This window comes from Harmonia axyridis, chromosome 5 (assembly GCF_914767665.1).
Source record: "Harmonia axyridis chromosome 5, icHarAxyr1.1, whole genome shotgun sequence".
Taxonomy (NCBI): domain Eukaryota; kingdom Metazoa; phylum Arthropoda; class Insecta; order Coleoptera; family Coccinellidae; genus Harmonia; species Harmonia axyridis.
The window spans coordinates 15,095,813-15,119,951 of NC_059505.1; the positions used below are offsets into that span (position 1 = coordinate 15,095,813).

A 24,139-nucleotide genomic window follows, 5' to 3' on the forward strand; every position below is an offset into this window, starting at 1 on the left:
AAAATAAACTTTCTTGATTAATATTGTGTTTTTGGAAACTGACGTTTACAAATGAGAAACAAATAAAATCATTTGTTGCATGAATGGAGACTGGAGAGGATGTTGATAAATATAAACTGGGGTACCACAAGAATGAACATCGACGGCGAATGGATAAGTCATCTATGTTTTGCAGATGATGTTGTTCTTATAACTGATAACATACAAGAAGAACAATTTATGCTGGATATGCTGAATGATGTCTTTGAAAAATTCGGTTTAAAAATAAGCATATCAGAGACTCAATACAGGATAAACTTGTTATTGAGAAGACCTCCAAAGGTTGAAAAACTTTGACTCAGAACAAGTGCATTTACACGAATAAGTAGGTCATGAAATTGACATCAGTAGAGATAACCAAACCCATGAAATTCAACAAAGAATTGGTTCGCAGTGGGCAGCATTCGGTAGACTCAGACATGAACTGAGATCTGATGTCCCAAAGTGCTAAAAGAGGCAGGTCTTCAATCAATGTGTTTTATCTGTTCTCACGTATGGAGCTAAGACACTTGACCAAAAATAACATCAGCAGAATCCATGGGATGCAAAGGAGAATGGGAAGGTCAATGCTAAGAGTTACTTTCAGGGATAGAATACCAAACCGAACCATAAGGAACTGAACAGGAGTAAGGGACGCAGTGGAGACTATTTTGCAGCTCAAATGGAACTTGGCTGGACCTGTGGCGAGAATGATCGATGGACAATGTACAAAAAGGTTTGTGGAGTGGGAACCAAGACAGGAGATCGACAAAAATAGTGGACGACCTCCTTGTCGGTGGATAGATGACATCAAAATAGTGACTGGAAACTGGGTTCAGGTGGACAAATATCAAATAAGATGACTACCATTAAGGGGATCTTTCGTTTTTAAAATACCATCTATCATTTTTTGTCAACAAAACCCGGGCCAAAAACCATTATAGTTCTTTCCTTTGTATAATAAATAACTATTCTTAAGTTGGACTGGCGGATCATTTCTCCATCAAGATATATTTGATACTACACATATACATATAATAATAACACAAATTACATATGCACAGCTTCCCATAAGGAGAATTAAATGTGATAATTATGAAACAAAATTGCTTATCATACTATTTTCTTCATCAGCCTGCTTTACAGTACGCTTTAAAATATTTATTCTCTAGAATATGGAGATTCACATTGTAAATTTACAGATTTTCGAATCGAATTTCGGAATCAAATACTTTTCAGATGATATATTATATTAATATATATCCATCTATCCATATAATAAATATCTTATGAAATGTCAGGAAAATACAGGAAGTACTTTCCAAAATGCAGCATTTTCAATTGAGTGTTTCAAATGATTCACAGAAATGCAATCAACAGTTGGCTTCATTCCAAAATGCAGAACTCTGAGATGCTACTGATTTTAAGAAATCATTTGAACACTGTTCATTTCAACGCTGTTCATGAATTCTGGAAACCTGAGATTTCCCAACTTCCGTTGAAGTGGATATTTTCAGTAAAAATAAGATGAAAATTTCAATCCGCATTTCTGAGAATACGAGGACTTCCCAGATTATACTCAGTCTATAAACAGCTTAATGAGGACAAACGTAGTGAGCGTGCATAAATATTAACTGTAAACAGTAATAGCCAATATTGACATTGCACTCGCACTGAAAATTCGCTAATAAATGAATCAGTTTCTTTTTTGAATTCTGGTAGTAAAGAATTACGACACCTCCGTTCCGTCACTTTCGCTAATTTTCAACGGTTCTCTTTAATGGGTCAAGGAAAATCGTAAACAGTGCGTCTGGAAGGTTGGTGTTATGTTCTCAATTGAATGCTTTGAAAGTAATCAGCAGGATGATTCATTTTCAGTAGTAATATCCCTAGGACATTGATAGACGTGATAATTTTATGACAATCCAAAGCTCGTTACTTGGTAACAGCCCGAAGCTGAGGGCTATTTGTCATAAAATTATGAGGCAGTTCTCAATGCCCGAGAGACTTCGGCGGAAAATTTTTTTGACAAAAAATTTATGACTTTATTAAAATTTAACTAAACATGAGATTCATTGCTGTTTTCTACTATAGATGATCTATTATCATTGCATCTCGGGCTGATTTAAATACTATATAGGTGAACGGGTCGATCATAATGTTATTACAGAACTTTTTTGCAAGAGTTTGCACAAAACGTTCTACATTGTCTTGACCGTTACTTCTTTATATTCGGTAGGGTCTCTTTTCCTCATATTGACCGCCCAATCTTTCAAGTATCAACGTCAAATCTTCTAAGCGCCTAAGTTTATTAAATTCATATTCTCGTTCGCAGCAAAAATTAATAAATATTCCCCAAATATATTCGTGACAGTAAGTTGTATTTGTGGGAATTTTTCTTCGATTAGTGCATTTAATCTTTGTAATACTTTGAACATACGCATTTCCAAAATGTGGCGTTTTGAAATTTATATAGAATGAAGTTGTCAAACTCAATCGTGTTGTCATAGTGATTGATAATTGCACTGAAAGCAAACTAGTTTGTTTTCTGATTTTTTTCCAACCCCAAATGAGTTTTTATCAAAATAATAAAATCTCAATTTACGCCGAATTTTGAAATTGTTACCTCTGCAAACAGATATATTTGTATGTACATAATTGTAAATTTTGGATTGAATGTTATATGAGACAACTTTCTTCAGTATTATTTTTCTTATTCATTTATTTCTCCTTATAATTTTTTCTGTTATCAGGTGTGTGAATAAGTCTTTCCCGTTTTTTGTAAGAGATGGCGCCACCAATACTGTGCGAGTATTTAATGGTTACATATGTCATAATCAAAGCTTATTCATCTGTCAACAATTCCACACTAACACATTAGTTGAAATTTTTTCGCATCATAAATTTTTGAAATCGTGAAAATGTCGAAATTTGAGCCGAGTCGACGTCATTTGCGGGAAGTTTCACTTTATTGGTTCAATTTGAAGAAATCTGCTGCCGAGGCGCATCGGTTGCTTCAGGAAGCTTATGGAGAAGGTTGTGTCGATGATTCAAGTGTTCGCGGATGGTTTCGACGCTTCAAAAGTGGCGATTTCGACGTGGAAGACAAGGAGCGTTCCGGGCGGCCGCAAATCTTTGAAGATCAAGAATTGGCGACTTTGCTTGATGAAGATTCGTGTCAAACGCAAGAAGAACTTGCTGAAGCATTTGGAGTTGACCGAACAACCATTTCCAAGCGTTTGAAAGCCATGGGAATGATCCAAAAGCAAGGAAATTGGGTGCCGTACGAACTGAAGCTGAGAGACGTCGAACGGCGTTTTTTCACTTGCGAACAGCTGCTTCAGCGACATAAAAGAAAGGGTTTTCTGCATCGTATCGTGACTGGCGATGAAAAGTGGATCCGTTACGATAATCCGAAGCGAAGAAAATCATGGGGACTACCCGGCCATGCATCATCATCGACGGCCAAGCCAAATATTCATGGCGCCAAGCTCATACTCTGTATATGGTGGGATCAGCTAGGTGTGGTTTACTATGAGCTTCTGAAACCGAATGAAAGGATCACAGGCGAGGTCTATCGACGACAATTGATGCGTTTGAGCCGCGCACTGCGAGAAAAACGGCCACAATACTCCGACAGGCACGACAAAGTTATTTTGCAACATGACAATGCTCGCCCACATGTTGCACAGCCGGTGAAAACATACTTAGAAACGCTCAAATGGGAAGTCCTACCCCACCCGCCGTATAGTCCAGACATTGCTCCGTCTGATTACCATCTCTTCAGATCGATGACGCATGGCCTGGCTGACCAGCACTTCCATTCCTACGAGGAAGTCAAAAAATGGGTGGATGACTGGATAGAGGCCAAACCGCTCGAATTTTTTCGCAACGGGATTCGTATGTTGCCAGAAAGATGGGGAAAAGTTGTAGCTAGCGATGGCCAATACTTTCAATAATTCATTTGTAATCATTTTTTCACAATAAAGGCTCAAAATTTGAAAAAAAACGGGAAAGACTTATTCACACACCTGATAATAAATGCTTTTATGAACCATCTAAAGCTATGATCAGAGGTTAGAACTGTGAATTGCTAATCATGGCGAAAATTTCGAACATTTATTTAGGCGGAATAATTTCGTTTGCTTCTTACAATGAAAAAAAATATTGTTGACTTGTTTTGTCTTGTCAGTACTAATTTCTTCGAATATGCTCAATAGTTTATGTGTACAAAATTTCATCATAACTGTTCTAAGCATAAAACTTAAAACCAAAGCACATTTCCCCACAAAGATTTATTTTATTCCAAAAAGAAGAGAGACAAAATATTCCTATTTTTTTTTCAAAAAATAAGATTCGACAGAGACAAATGTTTCTTTCCTATTGAAAAAATATACTTGATCTTGGAATCAAACTGATTCAATGTCTGCCTTAAGACTGAGAAACGTTTTTTTTGAAACATTTTTTGATCCAAGCTTTTTCCAAGATGTTATTTCAGTGGATCTTTTGAAATGGGTCATCCTGTATATTGACTAGACCGATGTCCTTGAACAAAACATAATAATAAACCCAAAAAAACTAGCCAAAGTTTTTATAACGCTTTCATATGAAAATTAGTTAATCAAGTAAAGTGGTTAAAAGTATGGTGCCACTTTGGATTAAGCGGATTGGGAGCTCCAAATAATCTATTTAATTTTTTGACGGGAAGCCCTCTGCGCCCTTAAGGCCTAGTGCCCGGGTGGTCCATAACCTCTACACCCCAGCTATAGCACTGCCACGATGTTCATTTAACTATTGAACTGAATATTTTTCGATTGTATTCATTTCATGATTGTATCCCAATATACTCGTAAATAGAACAATCATAGAAATAAGTAGTTACTGACATATTTCAATGAATTATTATATAACTTTGAAAAATACTTTTTTCGCGAATATTCAATTTTATTCAACTGAAGTCCAAAATAACCCAAGACGGTGTTTCACTGAACTTGAGAAATTCTACATCTTCGATTTTTGAGAATATTTCTACAGCTCATTTTCCCACAAAAAATTATTTCTTTTTATGAGAAAAAACGTTTTTATAAAAAAAACAGTGTCATTTCTTTGGTTCAATTTCAATACTGATAGTACTCACTTTGAGAGATGCCATATCGGAAACTGATCTGTGCGTTTGGATGGTCTCGAGTTGATCTAAGCACCAATCCAGTTCTTCCATCGTTTCCATAGCCATTTTCATGTATGCATCTTCTGTAATAATCAAAATTGATATTTAATCACCAACCGAAAGTATATTTTGAATTGATGGTAAGTAATCTAGTAAAAATGATATGTATTGAGATTTTTAGACGAAATATAATTTTTATAGAAGGGTGCTCCAAAAACATAATGTGTTTTGTTTCAACTGAAGTATCATGCTCTTATTGAGAAACACATAGACTTCTGCAAGACATTCAATTAAATCATTAAATCAATTGAGAATGATAGTAATGAAATTGATTATTAATATCAATATTCATTCTGTTTCATGCGGCTCTAGATCCTGTGGTAATTTTCACCATAACACAGAATATGTGTTTATATCGCGATGAATAGATAAGGTTTTGATCTGCAAATAAGGTTTAGGATTCGTTTTTAAATAGGGAATTTTTGAAAAATTTTGATATACTGTTGTAACTTTTATTAAACTTCATTCAACTTTTATTATTTTGATGACCTTCAGTTTTTTTCGGTCTTGTAACACTCTTGTCACCAGAAAAGATCTAGATTAGTGCACACCGAATAATAAAGAAATCTTTAGTCTCGAGAAAATTTGGCATTTGACCGTAACATTAGAAAAATATAAGGGGAACAATATTTGAAGATCTTACAAGCTGTCTTTATACCGGTACTGAACTTTAATGACGATTTCAAAGAAATTTGGCTTCAGCAAGATGAATGCTCTGCTTATAATACATTTAGTTTTAGAATTTTTGAACATAACTTTCCCTGATGCCGCATTTGCTTTAGAGTATTATAACCTGGTCGGTAAGGTCACTGGATTTAACTCCACTCGACTTTTTTTGGTGGGGTTACATGACAAAAAATTTACATGAGAGGCCTGAAAATTCAGAAAAGCTGAGTCCAAATATATTCGACGTAGAAAGTTCGGTAACACCAGCGGTGTTATTGAATGTGGGAGTTTAATAAGTCTCAGTTATTGCGATGCTCAAGGGGTAAATATTTTTCGAGCACAGACTTTGATCATTTAATTCAAATTGATTTCTCAGAATACAATTGTTGTCTAGATATTGATGATGGACTATTTGTTAGATAGTTTATTGGGCTATTTCCATCATCTGCGCGGTTGGATGTTTCTGTTTTCCTGTTTCTCGGAATATGTTTATCATGATGTCTTTGATATTTAGAATAACAATTTTTGGCTGTTGCATCGTATTCTCGAATCAACATGATCATCGCGAAAACATCGCAAAATATGAGAATACATATTTCTTGTTTTCTACAAAATAATGACTCAGAATTCAGATAATCTAGACAAATTTATTTCGAACACTTCTACTTGTATTCCTCTTTCCTCGAAGCGATGTTAGAATAGTTATTTATAATACAAGTGCAGAAGGCATTGATATTCTTCCACGAGTTCAAAATTCAAAAACGAGCCACGAAGTGGCGAGTTTTGGAATGAACGAGTGGTAGAATGAGCCTTCTGTACGAGTATTATACATTATTTTCTCTAATTCATTGCATTTTCATAGAAATTAATGAAATATTTCCATAAATATATTTTAGTGATTTTTGCATTGAAAAATGTTGGTTGGCAGAACTGATTTCTTTAAGGCAAATTGATGAATTGACAGATAAAGCCGTGGCGGAAAGTTCGGAGTACCAACATAGAATAATAAAATATAACCATGAAAACTGTGCGTTTCTGATATATTCTCGCACGATTTTGTTCTACAAGATGTGGAAGAATGAACGAAATAACCACAGAATTAGAGAAAGGAATTTTTGAAATGATCGCATCGTACTGTCATCATTTGACTAATGGGATTTTATATCTTCTTCCTCATCATAGACACACATCGTCATAAGTCTTGGACCTCCTTCTCAACTCTCAACTTATGAATGTAACATGACAATTTTTTGTATGTGGAATCTTCACTTTATCATTTGAATGAGAACAATAAACCAGCAAAAATGTTTCTTGTTCGGGAGAATGCAAGTGTATTCGAAGTTTATCAGTTTTCAGCGAAGAATGAGAGTTGAATCTTGTGTTGTAAATTCCGGGACATCCAATTTCTCAGTTTGATCGGGCAAGAAAAGTAACCCTACATCAAGGAGTTTTGTTGAACCATGCAACGTTTGAATATTTCACGGAATTCAGTAAGGCGCATAGTGGCATTTTCCTGGAAACCGCCAGCGTTCCCCGGAGACTGGTGTCTGGTCGACCCAGAGTAACATCTGCAAGGTAATACCATTATACGCAAATTTTACGCGAAGGAATCGAACGTTATCTGTAACATCCCTTCGAAGTTATTTTTTAAGGAACTATAGACGGGTAGTCTCAACCAGTATAGTATATCCAAAGTCAATTGAACTAGTCCCTAAAAACGCTTGGCCAGATGTCCCTTTGAAGTGGATACCGCGATCCGCTAAATACCGCGGTTTATTTGAAAGTATTGTTAGAAAATGAATTCAGTGGCCCCAAAGGAATTTCTGGAAACTCGGACAACCCTTGTGTTGCGTCAAGTGAATTTCACACAAACTTTACGGACAGTTGAATATTCACAAAGATGCATTTAGGTCGAAAAGCCAACCCCTGCAGGTATCAGCGAGGGCTAAAAATAGAACTGGCACACATCCTCGGCGCCACGTAGACGCCACACATGGTCATCATCTTAGGGCAAGGAACAAAGGAACAAAGACGTGGACCAATCAGGGACCTGGATGGCGCTTTGGTATGCAGAATCCAAGGCGACGATTAACATCCCCAGGAAATTGGGGTATCATATACCAGTACGCTCGTAGCTGTTACCTTGTAAACATATAACTTGTACAGCCAAATTCATTATATTAGTTAAGAAATCCGGTGTTTCATTATCCCAATTTAATAGAATTATAGTTGATCGATTCAACCAATACACCTTGTATAATCCAAATAATCTGGCTTCCTCCAAGTGACTTTGGATATACTATACCATAAGGAGACGGTTGCATTCCTCAAATTTAAGGGAAAAAAGACCTTCAAGAGTACTTTGCCTATCACTTGGACATCGAGCTACCCGTCGGCAATGAGCAGAACACCACCAAAAGGGCTTCCACCACAATGGCGCATAGTACTTTTTTCGGCCGAGTCATGATTCAGTTCACAAAGTGCTAGCCGACTAGAAAGGGTTCAGGCCTCAGAGGAAAGAAAAGATAGAGGTGCCTTATAGCATTTGTTGACATCGCTATAACATTTTTGTTTACAAACACTTATAATGTACTGCGTTGCCATTCTGAGGAAGAAGTAGTCTTTTCTCCGTTCTGTGGCAAAGATGTTTTGCGAATATTCTGAGGATTTGGCAACACGGTTCTGTTGTTGTTATTGCACGTGTTAACTAGAGGTGCGTTAAGGGTTAACTGTTCATTTTAATTTCACGTTTGTAATCGGCGTTATTTCATACAAGTTTGTGAATTTTAAGTTACATATTGTTAATTTTAATCATGGTAAATACTCGAAAAACATGTATAGTGTGTAAAACATCGGAAATAAAAACCTAACCTATCATGGTTAAGTTCACGTTTTGAGTCCATAGGCGTAGAATATATCTCGTCTATGGCGTAGTATTTGTGAGATATCGAAAACTTAATTCAATGCTAACATTTGTAGGTTTCCTTCAAATAGAGAATTTAGCAAAATATGGTGCCACGTATTAATATTGCAAATGAACAATTTGCCGAAATATGCATATGTTTGTTCCAAACATTTCAGCACTAAAAATTTAATAAGAGGCAGTAAGAGAACCATTGACTACGCCACTGATATGTTTACCGCTCCTCTAGTTGTCAATTTTGAAGGTTTGTTGTTGTCCTATCTCACTTTATCATCATACTGTTGCAATTGATTACAATACACCGCTATTTACTTCTAAGGGCACCTCTATCTTTTCTTTCCTCTGAGGTTCAGGCAGACTACAGCGACTCAATTTCCCCCGGGAAGTTGTTCCCTTTCAGGCGAACGAGCTGAGGTTTAATGTTCGGTCACCATACCACTCTTATTATCATTGAACGAACAATTACTGGTGCCATCATTGAAAAAAATCAATGGAACTAATAATTTTTTCTCTGCGCAATGAATTTGGGGATAATTTCATTTATGAGGATGATAACGTCCCACCACACCGCAAACGAAAGGTTCAAAACATTCTTCAAGAGAACAATATCTAGAGAATGAACTGGCCAGCAAACTCACCAGACATGAATCTGATTGAGCACGTATGGGATTACTTAGGGAGAGCAATATCCAATAGAATGGAGATTAGCCCTTCAGGAAGAATGAAAAGATATGCCTGAAAATTTCATTAATGACTTGATTCGTGGGAAGCATAGGCGTCATGGGGAGTTGATTGAAAGAAGAGGTGGTTATACGGACTATTGAATTTGGATTCAGTTATAGGAAATCAAAAATAAATAATCGATAAACTTTGAATTTTTCTCATTTTTCCTATGTTGTCTCATCCTGCATAAAGCAAAGAGTAAGAAAGAAAGATTCTCTATCAAATATTGCAGTTGAAATAGAGGAAAATATTCACCTCATTTCCAGAACATAGATTGTTTATTTCTTTAGAAATGTAAAAATAGGATTCCAAAATAGGAAGTAACCTTCAACAAATTTCATTCAATAATGAAAATTTTATGTTTCATTGACAAATTCCGAAATTTCTCAATTAATCGTATAATTCAATTTTAAATTTTATTCGACACTTCAACGAATCAATTACGTTGTTTATAATGAATGAATGTAATAATAATTGGCATATTGAGAGAACATCGCCACCATGTATCATGAAACCAAACAATATTTCTCTAAACCGGAATATTCCGATTCGAATTCCCCCAATGAATTAATATTAAATCAAAAAACCAGCGTTTTGTATCCCGAAACAAACACATATTAATTTGAATCCGATTGTGCCACGCACGTACATTGGCAGCTTTGACGATTCAACTGGTTTTACAAATGGAAAGATGAAAGGCTGGCTTCAAGTGTAAACATGTATCTCTCGCTGAACATTCCGCATTCAAATAATATTGAAAATAGGATTTCCACATAGGTCCTATTTATCGGAAACCTAATTGAAATCGATCGGCAGAACATTGGAATGAATTTCATAAATTGATAATAATGTTTTCATATGGAAACTATTACAATAATGTATTTATATTTAAGTAATTGTAATTATTGAGCGTTCGTTCTATGAATTCAGATCGCTCTATCGTTTCATCATGATATTTGTGATTTTCGAATTTTGACGAATCCATCCTGATAATTTGGAGGGTTTTCCAATAAGAGGTTTCAATTTTAAATAGATTAGAGTATTTTTCAAGAGAAATCAATGGATGTTCATTTCATTATGAAGGGAACGGTTTTCCATTAATGATGGAAAACGCTACGGCTACAGTTATAGTACCATATCCTTTTCATGAAATTTTCCATGACTAATTCGCACATTTGCGGATGAATGTCCTCCATAACTTCTCGAATTTCATCTTTAAGGTCTTGAATCTAATGGGGAAAATTGATATAGACCTTATTTTCCACGTGTCCCCAAAGAAAAAAATTAAAGGTGTTAAATAGGTTTGAAGTGGCAAATTGTGATAATCTCTTCAAGAAATAACACGGCCAGCAAACATTCCTGTGAAATTGCGATTAATTAATTAATTGCAGCTTTGTAGCGCAATACATTCACCGTTACAGTTACACCAGCCTCATTAATTATATGTACTTGAACCTCACTTATTTGAAATGAGGCTGGTGCAACAACACTAGTCCAAAAACCAACAGTAACACTTGTAGGAAAGGAGACAGCTTCAAAAGTGACCGCTACCCAGATAGCAGACTATTTAAACCTCTTATTGGAAAACCCTTTATCATTACCGTCCGCATGGCTGGTTGTCCTTAAGAGGGATTATTTTATTTATTTCAGAAATACGGGATACAAACAGAACAAGTCCAAAATAGTATCCACAAAATAAAAAAAACATATTTTTAGTTAACAGCTATTATAGAATATTCATAAGACACATATATAGGTACAATGTTTTTAAGACGAAGAAAAAAAAAAACATATGATAGTCAATCGATTCTACACAATCAATAGTTTATCTTTAAATGTTTTCAAGGAGATATCATGGAGGTTCATAATAATAATATAGATCATAATAATTACAGATTTTTTGACAATTTATTTTGGATTTTTTGCAGTCTATTGATGTATAAATCAGGTTCCAAATGGCGGAGGCATAACTGAGCTTGCTGTGAATGTCTTCATTCACTAGCATCGGATTTTCATTCTAGCCTTGATACGGGATGAACTATTCTTCATTGTGATATTTCATTTCATTTGTTGGCATCATTTTTAAGTGTTTTCAAATCGATGAAAAGCTGAATAGCCACCACCATATAAGTTACAAAATGGCGAATGCACCGGTATTAGTAATTCCTATTGAAACCCTAATTTCTCTTTTCAATGAGCAGCCTGAAGATAAAAAATTGATATAATTCCATATGTTCCATTCAAACTTACAGCTGGAATTATATTGTCTTGCAGAAAGCGAAAACAATCTAGGAGACCATAAGTTGAATTTAATAGATCTGAACTGTTAGAGTTCTCTGACTGATTTCAACAGATTGTGATTTTGGTCAGTAATAGATAAGGCTAAATACATTCATAGGTTTTTGACTTTTCATTTATATTAGAGAACCGAAATAAATAATCCGAATGGATATATCTATTCTGCAATTGCATCCCTGGAGAACACACATAGCTATGTACAGTCTAACGGTCTCCAAGAGCGCAACTGACTTATGAATGATGAGCACTCGAAAGCTCCCAACTCTAACTACGAGTTGATTTTTCAGAAGACAATCTATTGTTTCTAAAGAAATTATTAGCATAACCAGCGCATCCTCCATTTTGCAACAGCTCATCATAGACATAAGAATAAGGACTGGGTATAACCTAGAGAGAGACAAACTATTGATATTTCTGTATTGTGACAAGGATATAATAGATAATGAGAAAACATTACTACGGGTTTTGTTGTAATTCTTGATCATATCGTAGATCAACTAAAAAACAATTTTAAATATGTCTGCTTCAAATGCAGCTTATAATTGTGTTGTTAGATCTAAAAAGGGGCAGGCGTGAAATTTCATTGATAAGTTATCATGAAGTGATGAAATAACGTTTATTTCATTGAATATTTTCACAGGTTTCCGGAAAATTAAACTTGAGAAACAACTGGGGGATGTAATCAGGAGGAAAGAATACAAACCTTCTGCAACAACCGTAATATGTAATCACTTCAAAAGAGATGACTTTTATATTAATCCGCTAAATACCTATATGGAACTGCAGTTTTGAAGGAGCCTTACAATTATGATATTGAGAAAATGTGTTACTACAACAATAATCAATCCTACCGTTTATAGATCGAGAGTAATGAATTTTTGACCATTTTGTTCGATTTTCGAAGCGAATAAGCCTGGATTCGAATCCCTCCGTCAGATGCTTGAATATTTAATGAACGGAGAAAACAGGCGGTACCCCTTTTTAAGAAGAAGAAGAAGAAAATACTAAAATGAAACCTCATATAAAATTTCCAGTACTTTTTTACATCGCCAGAGTACAGAGAGATGAATATTTTTGAAACGTAACACTGAAATATCTTCCATAGATAAGAAAATACAACTTCGAACCCAATAACGCTCACGTTTTTCCTCAGTTTATCACAAATTTTGGATTCGCTAAAGTTCAATTAAACTTGTATCTGCATGATATCGAACATAAATTGAACTATCTATAATATTAATCATATACTGAACTTTCTTAAAACTCTGGAATAGAAAATTTTTTTTTTTTCAAATAGGGCTCAACGAAATTCGATTTTTTCTGAAAGATTTCATCAGAATCTGTCCCATACAGTTCCTAAATATGATTCATTGACCAATTTATCAACCGAATAACTCAATATTTATCTGAAAAAAAAGAAGGAAACGAGTTATTCCCGCTCCCAATTCGTATCTTTTGATATTATTCCACCTTTCACAAAATCTCTCTCTTTGATAGTCCGCAAAGCGTTGAGAGTAGAAGTCACGAGAGAGGACCAGTTCATTTTATAACAGTTCTTTGCCTCTCACATAGTCCTCACTACTTACCCTCTTATTAATTAGAATTTTTATTCTTACTTTCACTTTTATTCATTGGCTAGTGACTTCTTTATGAAATTAAGTGTGAAGCCTAGGCGAAAATTGTGGAATTTCCTCAAAATGTGAATTGAGATCATCATAAAAAATCATTCAAAAGTGATGTGGGTCCAAAGTAGGGCTGGGACTTTTTCCCTTTTTGTATTCGAATATTCATCCATAAATTTATTCGAATAATTCATTCAAACAAATATTTATACTTGATTATTCATGAGTAGTCATGAATATTCAACTATTCGTTGATTATTCAGTGATTATTCAATGATTATTCAGCGATTATTCAATGATTATTCAGTGATTATTCAATGATTATTCAATGATTATTCAGTGATTATTCAATGAATATTGAGTCAATATTCAGTGATTGAACTCATGTTTTAATGAACCAATAAAATCCGAGCGTTTTGATGAGTGAATATACTCTTTGCGACGTGGTATAATCGTTTTGGTGTTTTGCCTTTCGCCATAAACGCTCTATTAGTGTGACGTCACACACCGCCATTTTTGGTTCTCCTGTCAGTGTTCGGAATCCAAACAAATAAATTGTCATTCAAATTAGTACGGTCTCGTTGAAGGAATTGGCTTATTTTCATGAATGTCTAGAAATAGCAATGCATACGGAATAGGAAGGCAAGGTTACATTTTCGAATGTAGAATTATTATTAAAACTCTTTATTGGTAAATTCATATGTTTGTATCTTATATTCCATTTTTATATTTTTTCATTGATGAAATCCAAATTTTATTAATTTTTCTTTGGGTGAATACCTTTTTATACTACTATCAAATGAATAATTTTAATTCAATTGTATCCATCAATATCAATATTAAGTAATTTCCAGTAATTTTAATATTAATAAAACGATTTGTCCGTAGTGGATCACAAAACCTTGTTTTAATCATTCCTGAATAGTGGGTCAAGTGATCATTCAAACTTTCATTCGTAACTTCATAAATATCCAACTACTCACTGAATAGAAAACTATTCACTGAATAATCAGTGAATACTCAACTATTCACTGATTATTCATAAATAGAAAAGTAGTCATTGATTATTCAACTATTCAGTGAATACTCGACTATTCACTGATTATTCATGAATAGAAAAGTAGTCATTGATTATTCAACTATTCAGTGAATACTCGACTATTCACTGATTATTCATGAATAGAAAAGTAGTCAGTGAATATTCATGATTATTCGAATAATGCAAAATGCAATTATTCGAATAATTATTCAATGATTATTCGAATATTCAAATCATTCATTCATGATTCCCAGCCCTAGTCCAAAGCATCAGATTCAGTAGGAAATTTTTGTCGCAAGCCTCAATAATTGCTCGATTGCGTTCTCATCTTCCAAATATACTTATAAAACCGCCTCAATAATGTGAAAATTTGTTCTCATTGCTGGTAAGGTATAAGGGTTTGCAGGGCATATGACAATCGAGAATTTTGTGAAAATATTTAAGCTCGATATACTCAAACTACCACAAAAAACAGGTTTTGGAAAAATCTGGTAACTGTTTGAAATCTAAACTAACTCATTAATAATTTTATTGAATTTATGACTTAATCAGTCGGCATCTTCTACGCAGAATCAAGCACAAAAATAAAAAAATCAGGACGTAATCGACACGAGCCTGAATTCTATAAATTTTGACAATATTTCAAGGTCAGTACTCCTTGTGTTATTGAAGAAATAGGGGATAGTTTGAAGTCTAATGAACATCGCCCAACAGAAAGTTGAAACACTCTCAAAACAGATCTAATTAGTGAGTATTTATTGTTTCTACAGAAACTACTAGGGAAACCAGCGCATCCTCCATTTTGTAACATTTCATATAGTCGTGACTACTTACCCTTTCATTGCAATTTATTTTTCATTCTTAGTTTTACCTTCATTGCCTAATGACTTTTTTTCTGTAATGAAGACTAGAAAATACCGAAATTACGCATAGTTTTTAAAGATTCTTTCTTTTTTGCTTTGGGTTTTCTTCGATATTCTGCTCAAGTTGCAGTGGTTCTGACGAAGCTTTGAATGGGATATTTCAATCATAAAGACTACCCAGCCAACATTAAAGTCGGGTCTGTCTGAATGTGAATCTATTCTTGAAAAACACTTGTCTGAATTATGTCGTCATAGCAATAAATAATGAAAAACCTTTTTCAGTCCATTATTGAATAAGATATGAATTTGCCACGTGCAATTCTACTCAAACTTCCGAGCCAACTAACCGCTGAAGCGCCACATCTGATCCTACCCTCCAATTAACAGAATTTCTTCATCGCTTGCGAAGCTTCCATCAATTTTTAATCGGTCGCTCATTCGGACCATATTTCTACAGTCTCCAAGATTCTCGGTGTACCGGTTTGGCTCTTTCTCCTTTCTGTGAAAGGATCTTGAAAATATCAGACGCTAATCCGTTGAGTATAATCAAAATCATTAAGCACAAAAGTAAGATTGAAATATTCCAGATTGAGCAAATTTAGTATTTCATTATGAAAACCCACTCCGAATCAGAGATCCTATCAACCTACGCCAAGAGCTCAAAAGCCTTTTGAATGCGGGGGGGGGGGAATCTAATATCGATATCAAGTATGTATCTGTTATTCCGTTCATTATTCCAGTTCTTGTTCCTCTGAACTCTAAACCGACACTCGTTCTCTGACTTCCGAGTATCTCGAACTTATCGCATATTTATATGAATGACTGTAAATAAATGCGAAGAACTTGAATACATGATCCCTCGATAAAAAGAAGTAGGGTAGGTTCATATGAATTTTTTTCGAAATCGGCCGCTTTCTCAAGATAGAGCCTACAAAAGCCGTTGTCGAATTGATGGTTTTTAATTTTTTTTACGGATTCTAAAAAGGCCTGAGTCATAAAACTCTACATCATATGAAGCTCTAAGTAGATGTTGCTCACACAAAATTTTTCGATAACATAACTTTATTATTAGTGGTTGAAAATAACAAGATCTTCTACAAAACGGAAAGGTTGATCGGGTATTTAGTCAACTGAAATAATTTTAGCTCTTTATTGTTTCAGCCAATCTTTCCAATAATATCTTATCCTTCTTCAGGGCTACTGAAAATCACAAATGTTGTAAAAAACATACAGAAATCAGTGTAATAAAACTTACATCAATGTGAGACTCAAATATTAAAAATATTATAATCTCTATATACAATATGAAAGGAATAATCTCTATTTTGCTGAATATTAATAACTAAAATATATAATAAGTGAAAACTCAAAATACATATGAACGAATAATGCCAAAAGGTTAAAAACATAGAAAAACACAAAGACAAGACAAGCCTTGCACTTTGGGTAAATATATATTCTCAAAAATGAAGGACAAAACACCAACAGGCAACAAGTCTGGAATAATTTACTCCACAGATTGCATGGAATGTAATAAGCCATAACCGGCAGAAATTTGAAGACTCGAATAAAAGAACATGTTAGAGATTGTACAAGAGGGATACAAACCACCGGGTTATGAAAACATATATATGAAACCGGTCATACTATGAAATTCTCAGATGCTAGGTGTTTAAGATCTGAGCGAAACAAATATAAGCGAGAGTTTTTGGAGGCGGTTGAAATCATGAGCCATGAAACAAACTTGAATATCAATTCAGATTTTCATGGTATTATTTATTGTATTATCGTCGAATTGATTAATATGGGTAAGATTAGATGATTCTCCCACTATAAAACACCTACTGCTTCCTCATTTTGTGACGTCACTCGTCCTCTTTTGTCATTCCTTTCTGTGCCTCTTGTCTTTGTGTTTTTCTATGTTTTTAACCTTTCGACATTATTCGTTCATATGACTTTTGTTTTTTTGACTTAATGTATATATTTCAATTATTAAGCAAAATAGAGATTTTTCCTTACATATTGTATATGGAGATTATAGTATTTTCAACATTTAAGTTTCACATTGATGTAAGTTTTATTACACTGTATGTTTTTTACAACATTTTGTAATTTTTAGTAGCCCTGAAGATAACGACGATATTATCCGAAAGCTTGGCTGAAACAATCAAAAGCTAAAATTATTTTAGTTGACTACATACCTTCTTCTTCTTTCCCTTACGTTAGGACCAAGGTCCTGTGTTTGCATCAATGGTTTTCCAGGCGGAGTTGGGATGATGAAGACCAGCTTTCATATCATCTTATAGGTGGTCGTCCAGGTAGTCTAGGAGTTTTGAGCCTTTTTTCTTCTGCTATCTCACCTGATCAACCTTTCCGTTTCAAATCAGAAATTTTTAGTTGAGATTTACAACTATTCAACAAAATCTTCGTATGCATATGTATTTCATTCAATGGAACATTTATTTTTCCCAAGAAATGAATAGGAAACCATAAAAGAATTGAAAATCTATTTTAACCACTCATTAAGAAGTTATGAGAGAAATCGAAATTGTGAGAGCAATTTCTATTATTTAAGAAGAACATAAGTTTGATATGAAAGATAACACCAAACTTATTCATCACTGCGAGTTCTGCTACAAACAAGAAATTCTAGAGGAGGTAGAAATTTTTAAACATATGAAGAACACAGAATACAGGACACTAAATGCTATGTTAACAAATAACTTTAAAGACACGTATAAAATTTTATATTGATGCTCCTCGAGGACGCCACTGCACCGTAGGGAAATTCAACACCTGAGTCAACCTTGATTGGAAGAAGAAGAATGCGTCAACGTCAGTTTTGTTTTGTTTATGTTTTGTTTGTCATTTTATATTATTTGACTTTTCACAGTATGCCTTTTTGACCATTGTATTTATTTATATTTTTATTTTTCACAAAATATACATATTTTATCAATGTTTTACCATATGACTATGGAATCTTAAAATCGTAAGTTTCAGTGAGCAATTAACCAAACTGTAGAATTATGTTATCCACCTTTTTTCACCTTTTCTTTAAGTTTTTCGTTCAACTTCATATATTGTACCTAAGAGTATAATCTTTTTCAGAATCTTCGGTTTGATAATGGCGAATACGCCGAAATATGTAACCGGATGATTTAATATACAAGGTTCCAACAACAGAAGTGTTTTATAGACTTTTCCTTCAATTTTATTTTCCATTATGAAGTGTTTTATGACTCTACATACTGTTTATGAGTACCCGCAAAAAAAATCAAAAACCGTCACTTCGTCAACGATTGTTAAAAGCTGTATCATGAAAAGGGGTTCGATTTCTAACAAAAATTATATGAACTACCTGTGTTGATTTTTACCGAGGAATCATGTTATGAAGTTCGTCTTACAGACATCTTGTATAAGGTCCCACCATCCGGCCTTCATCCTGGTTGTTGCAAGGAAGCAAATGAAGTGTAAAATCGTATTCTTAAACTTTAACTTCATAAGATCCGAAAATGAAATTATGATATTTATTTCTCCAATAATATTCACAATTTTGTTCTCGGTAATTAGTCTAGTCATTTGCTAATTTCACTGGGAAGTTTTGAATATTGGTAGAAGAAAATAAATTATGGATGGATCAGTCTTAAGATTTTTGAATGCTTGAATGAATAACATCGTGTGAATTTGGATTTTATCGGAGCACTTGAAATAATTTCATAAATCTTTGCAGATTCGCAAAGATTTCTTTGTTATATTTTATGATTTTATGTTGTTACTCGGAACTATTCCGCCACGGATTTATCAATTAACTGTCAATTTTGTGATGAAGGAAATTGTTCTGCCAATCCAAATTTTTCAATGCAAAATTCATTAATATATATATAAAAAGCAGAGAAATGAGGATGGAATAAAAACAAACATTTCGGAAAGCTTACAGGATGCAAAAAAGCTGGGTTGGAAAGAATATTGCGCTAAATTTCGAAATTTGGCATAACATGTGGATTAAGCCTACCGAGATCACAACGGACAAACTTTCAGGTAATCCACTCTTTCGGCACCAAATGACTTTACTAATTATTGACTTGCATGCAGTGTTTGAATCATGTGCAAAATTTCAAATTTAATGTGGACACCACAGGAAATAAAAAAGCATATAACGTGGAAACCTAAAATGCTTGAAGTAATCATATGCTCGAAGTAATCATATCTCATTTAAATTAATATTTGAAGATTAATTGCGTTATGGGGCTAATTATGGCGAATGTTTATAGATGCACGACCAATACAACTGCTTCGGGAAAGAGGTCATGCTTAAAAGGCGAGCAACAAAGAAATTGTACAGTGCTGTTAAAAACTAAAACCAAGGACCCATTCATGTTTGAAGATCAGCCAATACAGATAAAAATTATTCGATGAAAACAAACCTCTTAAAAATTGAAAGGATATAATTGCTCATTTATTGAGGTAGGTAATGAATATCATTTATGGCGGAAGTCACTGCAGTAAATCAAAAGGTGATCTGGACGCCCAACGTCATTACACAACTTGTTTTCTTTAAATCCGATTTTATTTAGATAGATGGGACTGAAAGAATGTCCACTTCTTAAGCGTGATATGAATGTGATGAATTCTCGATTACCTTCAACGTCACGCCATCACACAACTCTGGGAGGACTAAGAACCTGAAATATGATCCGGTAGTATTTGATTGAAGTACTGATTTTCATTCATCCAGCAGTTTACGTTGAAACTTGTTGTACAAATCTGAATATACGTACTGTTTGACATTAACATGACGTCAGATCGCAGACTTATGCAGACTTTCTCTTTAGGAACAATATTTGTATGTGCTTCAATCCACAAAAATTATACTTTTATATTCTTATTACGTAAAGTAGAGTATAGAGGGATGTGAAAATTTCTTTTTGAGTTTATGAAAACTTAACGTCAAAACGTGGCAGTTTATTTATTCACTCAACGTAAACTGGAAGTTTTTGGGAAAATTTTCAACTAGTTGAATACAATGAAAATTTCATACAGATTAACGGTAAGAGACACGTTTACTTATGGCCATTTTGGCATTCTACAATGAAATGCATTTCAAAGGGTGTGCCAAATTCGGTAACATCTGCAGACTTTATTGATATATAAAATGAAAAGGAGTGGTCCTAAATGAGAACCCTGAAACACTCCCGATTCAACGAAGAAGCATCATTTGAAATGACGAGTTGAAATCTGTTGCATTGTATAACTCGAACAAACTCAAAATATTCGATCACACGCAATAATCTGGTTGAACTTGAAAAAAAGTCGCATAATCAACTTTGTCAAATACGTGTAAATAGCATCCTCTTAGATACCTAGATTCATATTTTTGGATATGTAATTTATGTATGGGGATAGATTAGAGAAAACTGATAAACCCCTAAAAAAGCCAATCTGTCTGATGCTAATTGTCGGTTGAAGCGAAGTCAATTACAGAAGACTCCAACAACTTTTCAAAGTGATTCAGAACAGAGATAGGTCGATATTTCAATACTAAATTCATTTTTCCATATTCGTAAATAGAAGTATTTTTAAGCCAAATGCATAGATTAGAAAGTCAACAGAGTGGGATCAAAACAATTCACTCATAAAGGTTTCCTTTCAACTATTACTAAATCTATTAGTCAGCGTTGATAAAGATACCTCCTGGATTTCATCAACTATAAATTTACTAGAAATAGTTATTTTCTCAACAGAAACTTCTTGGACTTGCCTTCTAAACTCTGCGAGTAATATATCCTTCGGTGTCGATCTTGAATAACCTAGACAAATCTTGAGAACTTTATAGGTATTTTAAAATATCGGGAAAATTGAGGTGCAACAAAAAAATTCTTCCATAATCCTTAAAAGATTGAATAAGAGAACGATAGATGATCCATGTTGTCTAATCATCATCCCACTTGTTGCCAAGTATATTTATACTTGATGATCTGCATCTTTTTTGCCACTCTATATGTGACATGTTCAACATGTCTTGCTCAATTAAGTTTGGGGTTGATAAACGACCAAATATATTCTCAAGGTCACACTGCTTAGATTGAACTGGGTTGGAATATTTAATCTTCTTGTGGTGAAAGCTTACCCTTCGGATTCCTTACTGGAGATGTTATGGCTACGTGAAAAGAGGAATGGGGATAACTACCTGAATGCATTTTCAAGAGATATTGTGAAGGATGCTATGTCGTTTTCAGCGGAATAAATAATAATGTCGTCTGGAACAACTTTTCAAAACGTTGTAAGTAAACAACATATAATAAGACAAGTAGGATTCGACCCTGGGGTAAACCCGTACTTGAGAATGTTGAACCCATCAGATTGTCACCAATTTCAGAATGATTCTTCCTCTACACTCCTACTCTAAAACCTCCTTAACCCCCCTGAACATTTCATAGAAATCTTCATGAATCCACTTCCATTTTAAGAGAATTTTCTGCTTATTTCAATGATTTTTGATTAAGATTATGTGTTCAAGTTATGTTTTCACTGAAAAAATTTAAAACGTCTGAAAATATTGAAATCTCAAATGAAAACCAAAGACAGTGGAAACATATTCTATAATAACTTTTTCGTTCCAAATTGCCCATAGAAGCACCCTGTGCAATTTCCCAGAGATCACTTGGGCACTTATGTTTTGAAGTAGCCGTGAAATGAATATTCAAACTCATGGAAACCCATAACGAAAGGATTATTCTTTTATTGTTAACTGTGGAGCTGGAATACAACTATTTTCACATTCATTTCCTTCCATAACTACACGAAATGTCTGGGATATAATGTTGAAATCTGGTCGTCCTCCTCAATCAGGAATTTTCACAATAGAAGTCATTTCTCAATGGAAATAATAACGAGCATATTGGAAAATTCACCGAAACTTGCCAAAGAAAAAACCTCCATAATATCTATACGTATAGTTATTCAGAATGTTAAATTTGAAGAAGCAACTTCGTAGCCAAACAATTATTGTTTGAATCGAAATTGATTTCTCGCATATCGCTTGATGAAACATAACTTTAATATTAATAAAAGAAGATAAAATAAAACACTTGACTTGACGTTTCACAATTTTAATCAAAATCTTCCAATTGTAAACGATCAATTAGATTTCCGCCTTTCTCCACTTCTAACATATGTCACCAAGTAATCTATATGTACTTGTGTATATTATTTTGAAATTCAGTTTTGAAATTGGAATGGAACCCAGCATGTCAACAAGATTTTATTTAATTTATTAAAATTGTGAAACGTCAAGTCAAGTGTTTTATTTTATCTTTTTTTGTTAATATTGTTCGAATAATAGAAATGAAAAGGAATAACGGTAATTTAATTTTGAATTATATACTCGTATACAGGGTGTCCCGTAAAGACCACGTCAAACCGAGGGAGAATGTAGATCAAAGGATAACCCACCTGCTATGACAAAATTTCCATTATAAAAGTCTTACCCTTTTCGAGAAATTTTTTTTTTGTTGAAAATAATGAATTTTTGTCTCTTTCAATAGTTTTGCCTTACGGTTGGTACAATTTTACATCTTTCTGGTTAATTTTTTCAGTAAAATATTGCTGAAGAATGATTTTAACGTTTACCATAAAAACATCCTCCGAACATTTTGAAGGGGGGCTATGAGAAATATTTTTATTGGAAATTTTGGTAGTGGATTATTTTGTTCATGAAGTTCAGCCCATCGTAGTGGAAAAAAATTACCCAGCTACTGCTGCACAATACAACAATAAATTGTCTATTTTATAGTAATTTCAAAGAGATATCACTCAAGTCATTTGTTATTCAAAGAAAAAAGATATGACTGTTTTTATCCAAATGGGTACGTTTCTGACAAAATCAAGTTTGTCAATTCTGTTAAGAAATCTTCGATGCTGCATTACTTATTGAACAATGCCAATTGTTTACGTGCGAAAATATTACTCGCATAATTATTCACCTCAACGAAATTCAATTTTGCCGGCAAATTTTTTTGTAATAAGATCATTTGGAGCGACGGGTCTTCCTGTACCAAGGATGGGCACATGAAGACCTAAATCCTCTGGACTTTTAATATTGGGGCTGCCTAAAAGACAAAGTATACGCAACACCCATACGTGATGAAGCCGAATTGCGGATGCGTTCTCTCAAATCGGCTTCATCACGTATGGGTGTTGCGTATTCTTTTTTCTATTTGGCAGCCCCATAGGATTTAGGTCAGGTGAACGAGGAGGCCACAAAATTTCACCTTCTCTTCCAATCCACCGGTGGGGATGAGTTCTATTCAAATGTGCGGTAACTTCGAGTCCGAAGATCTGGGCATCCATCATGTTGAAACCACAGACTGCGTCAAAGCGCCAGTGGCAAACCTTCCAATAAAATGGGCAGCTGGTTGGTTAGAAATTCCAAATAATTGTTTGCGTTCAGTGATGGCGGCAGTTCGATCGGGCCCAAAATTGCACCATTAAATATTCCAGTCCATAAATTGATCTTGAATCGATATTGTGATCTATCTTCTCTCACCTCGTGTGGATTTATGATATTCCAGCTATGCAAATTGTGGAGATTCATGTACCCATTCTTGGTACAGGAAGACTCGTCGCTCCAAATGATCTCATTAAAAAAATCTGGATCTGCATGATGTTTTCCAAAATTTGCCGGCAAAATTGAATTTCGTTGAGGTGAATAATTATGCGAGTAATATTTTCGAACGCAAACAATTGCCATTGTTCACT

General features: G+C 34.2%; 1 protein-coding gene across 14 annotated transcripts in view; it reads right to left on the reverse strand.

Moving 5' to 3' along the window:
- Positions 1 to 24,139, reverse strand: part of LOC123680582 (cAMP-specific 3',5'-cyclic phosphodiesterase) — a 447,060-nt gene that overhangs the window by 91,729 nt on the left and 331,192 nt on the right. For all 14 annotated transcript variants that reach the window (XM_045618553.1, XM_045618556.1, XM_045618554.1 and 11 more), the window contains one exon: positions 5,156 to 5,268. In XM_045618553.1, the coding sequence (XP_045474509.1) occupies positions 5,156 to 5,268 (113 nt within the window). The remainder of the gene's footprint in view (positions 1 to 5,155; positions 5,269 to 24,139) is intronic.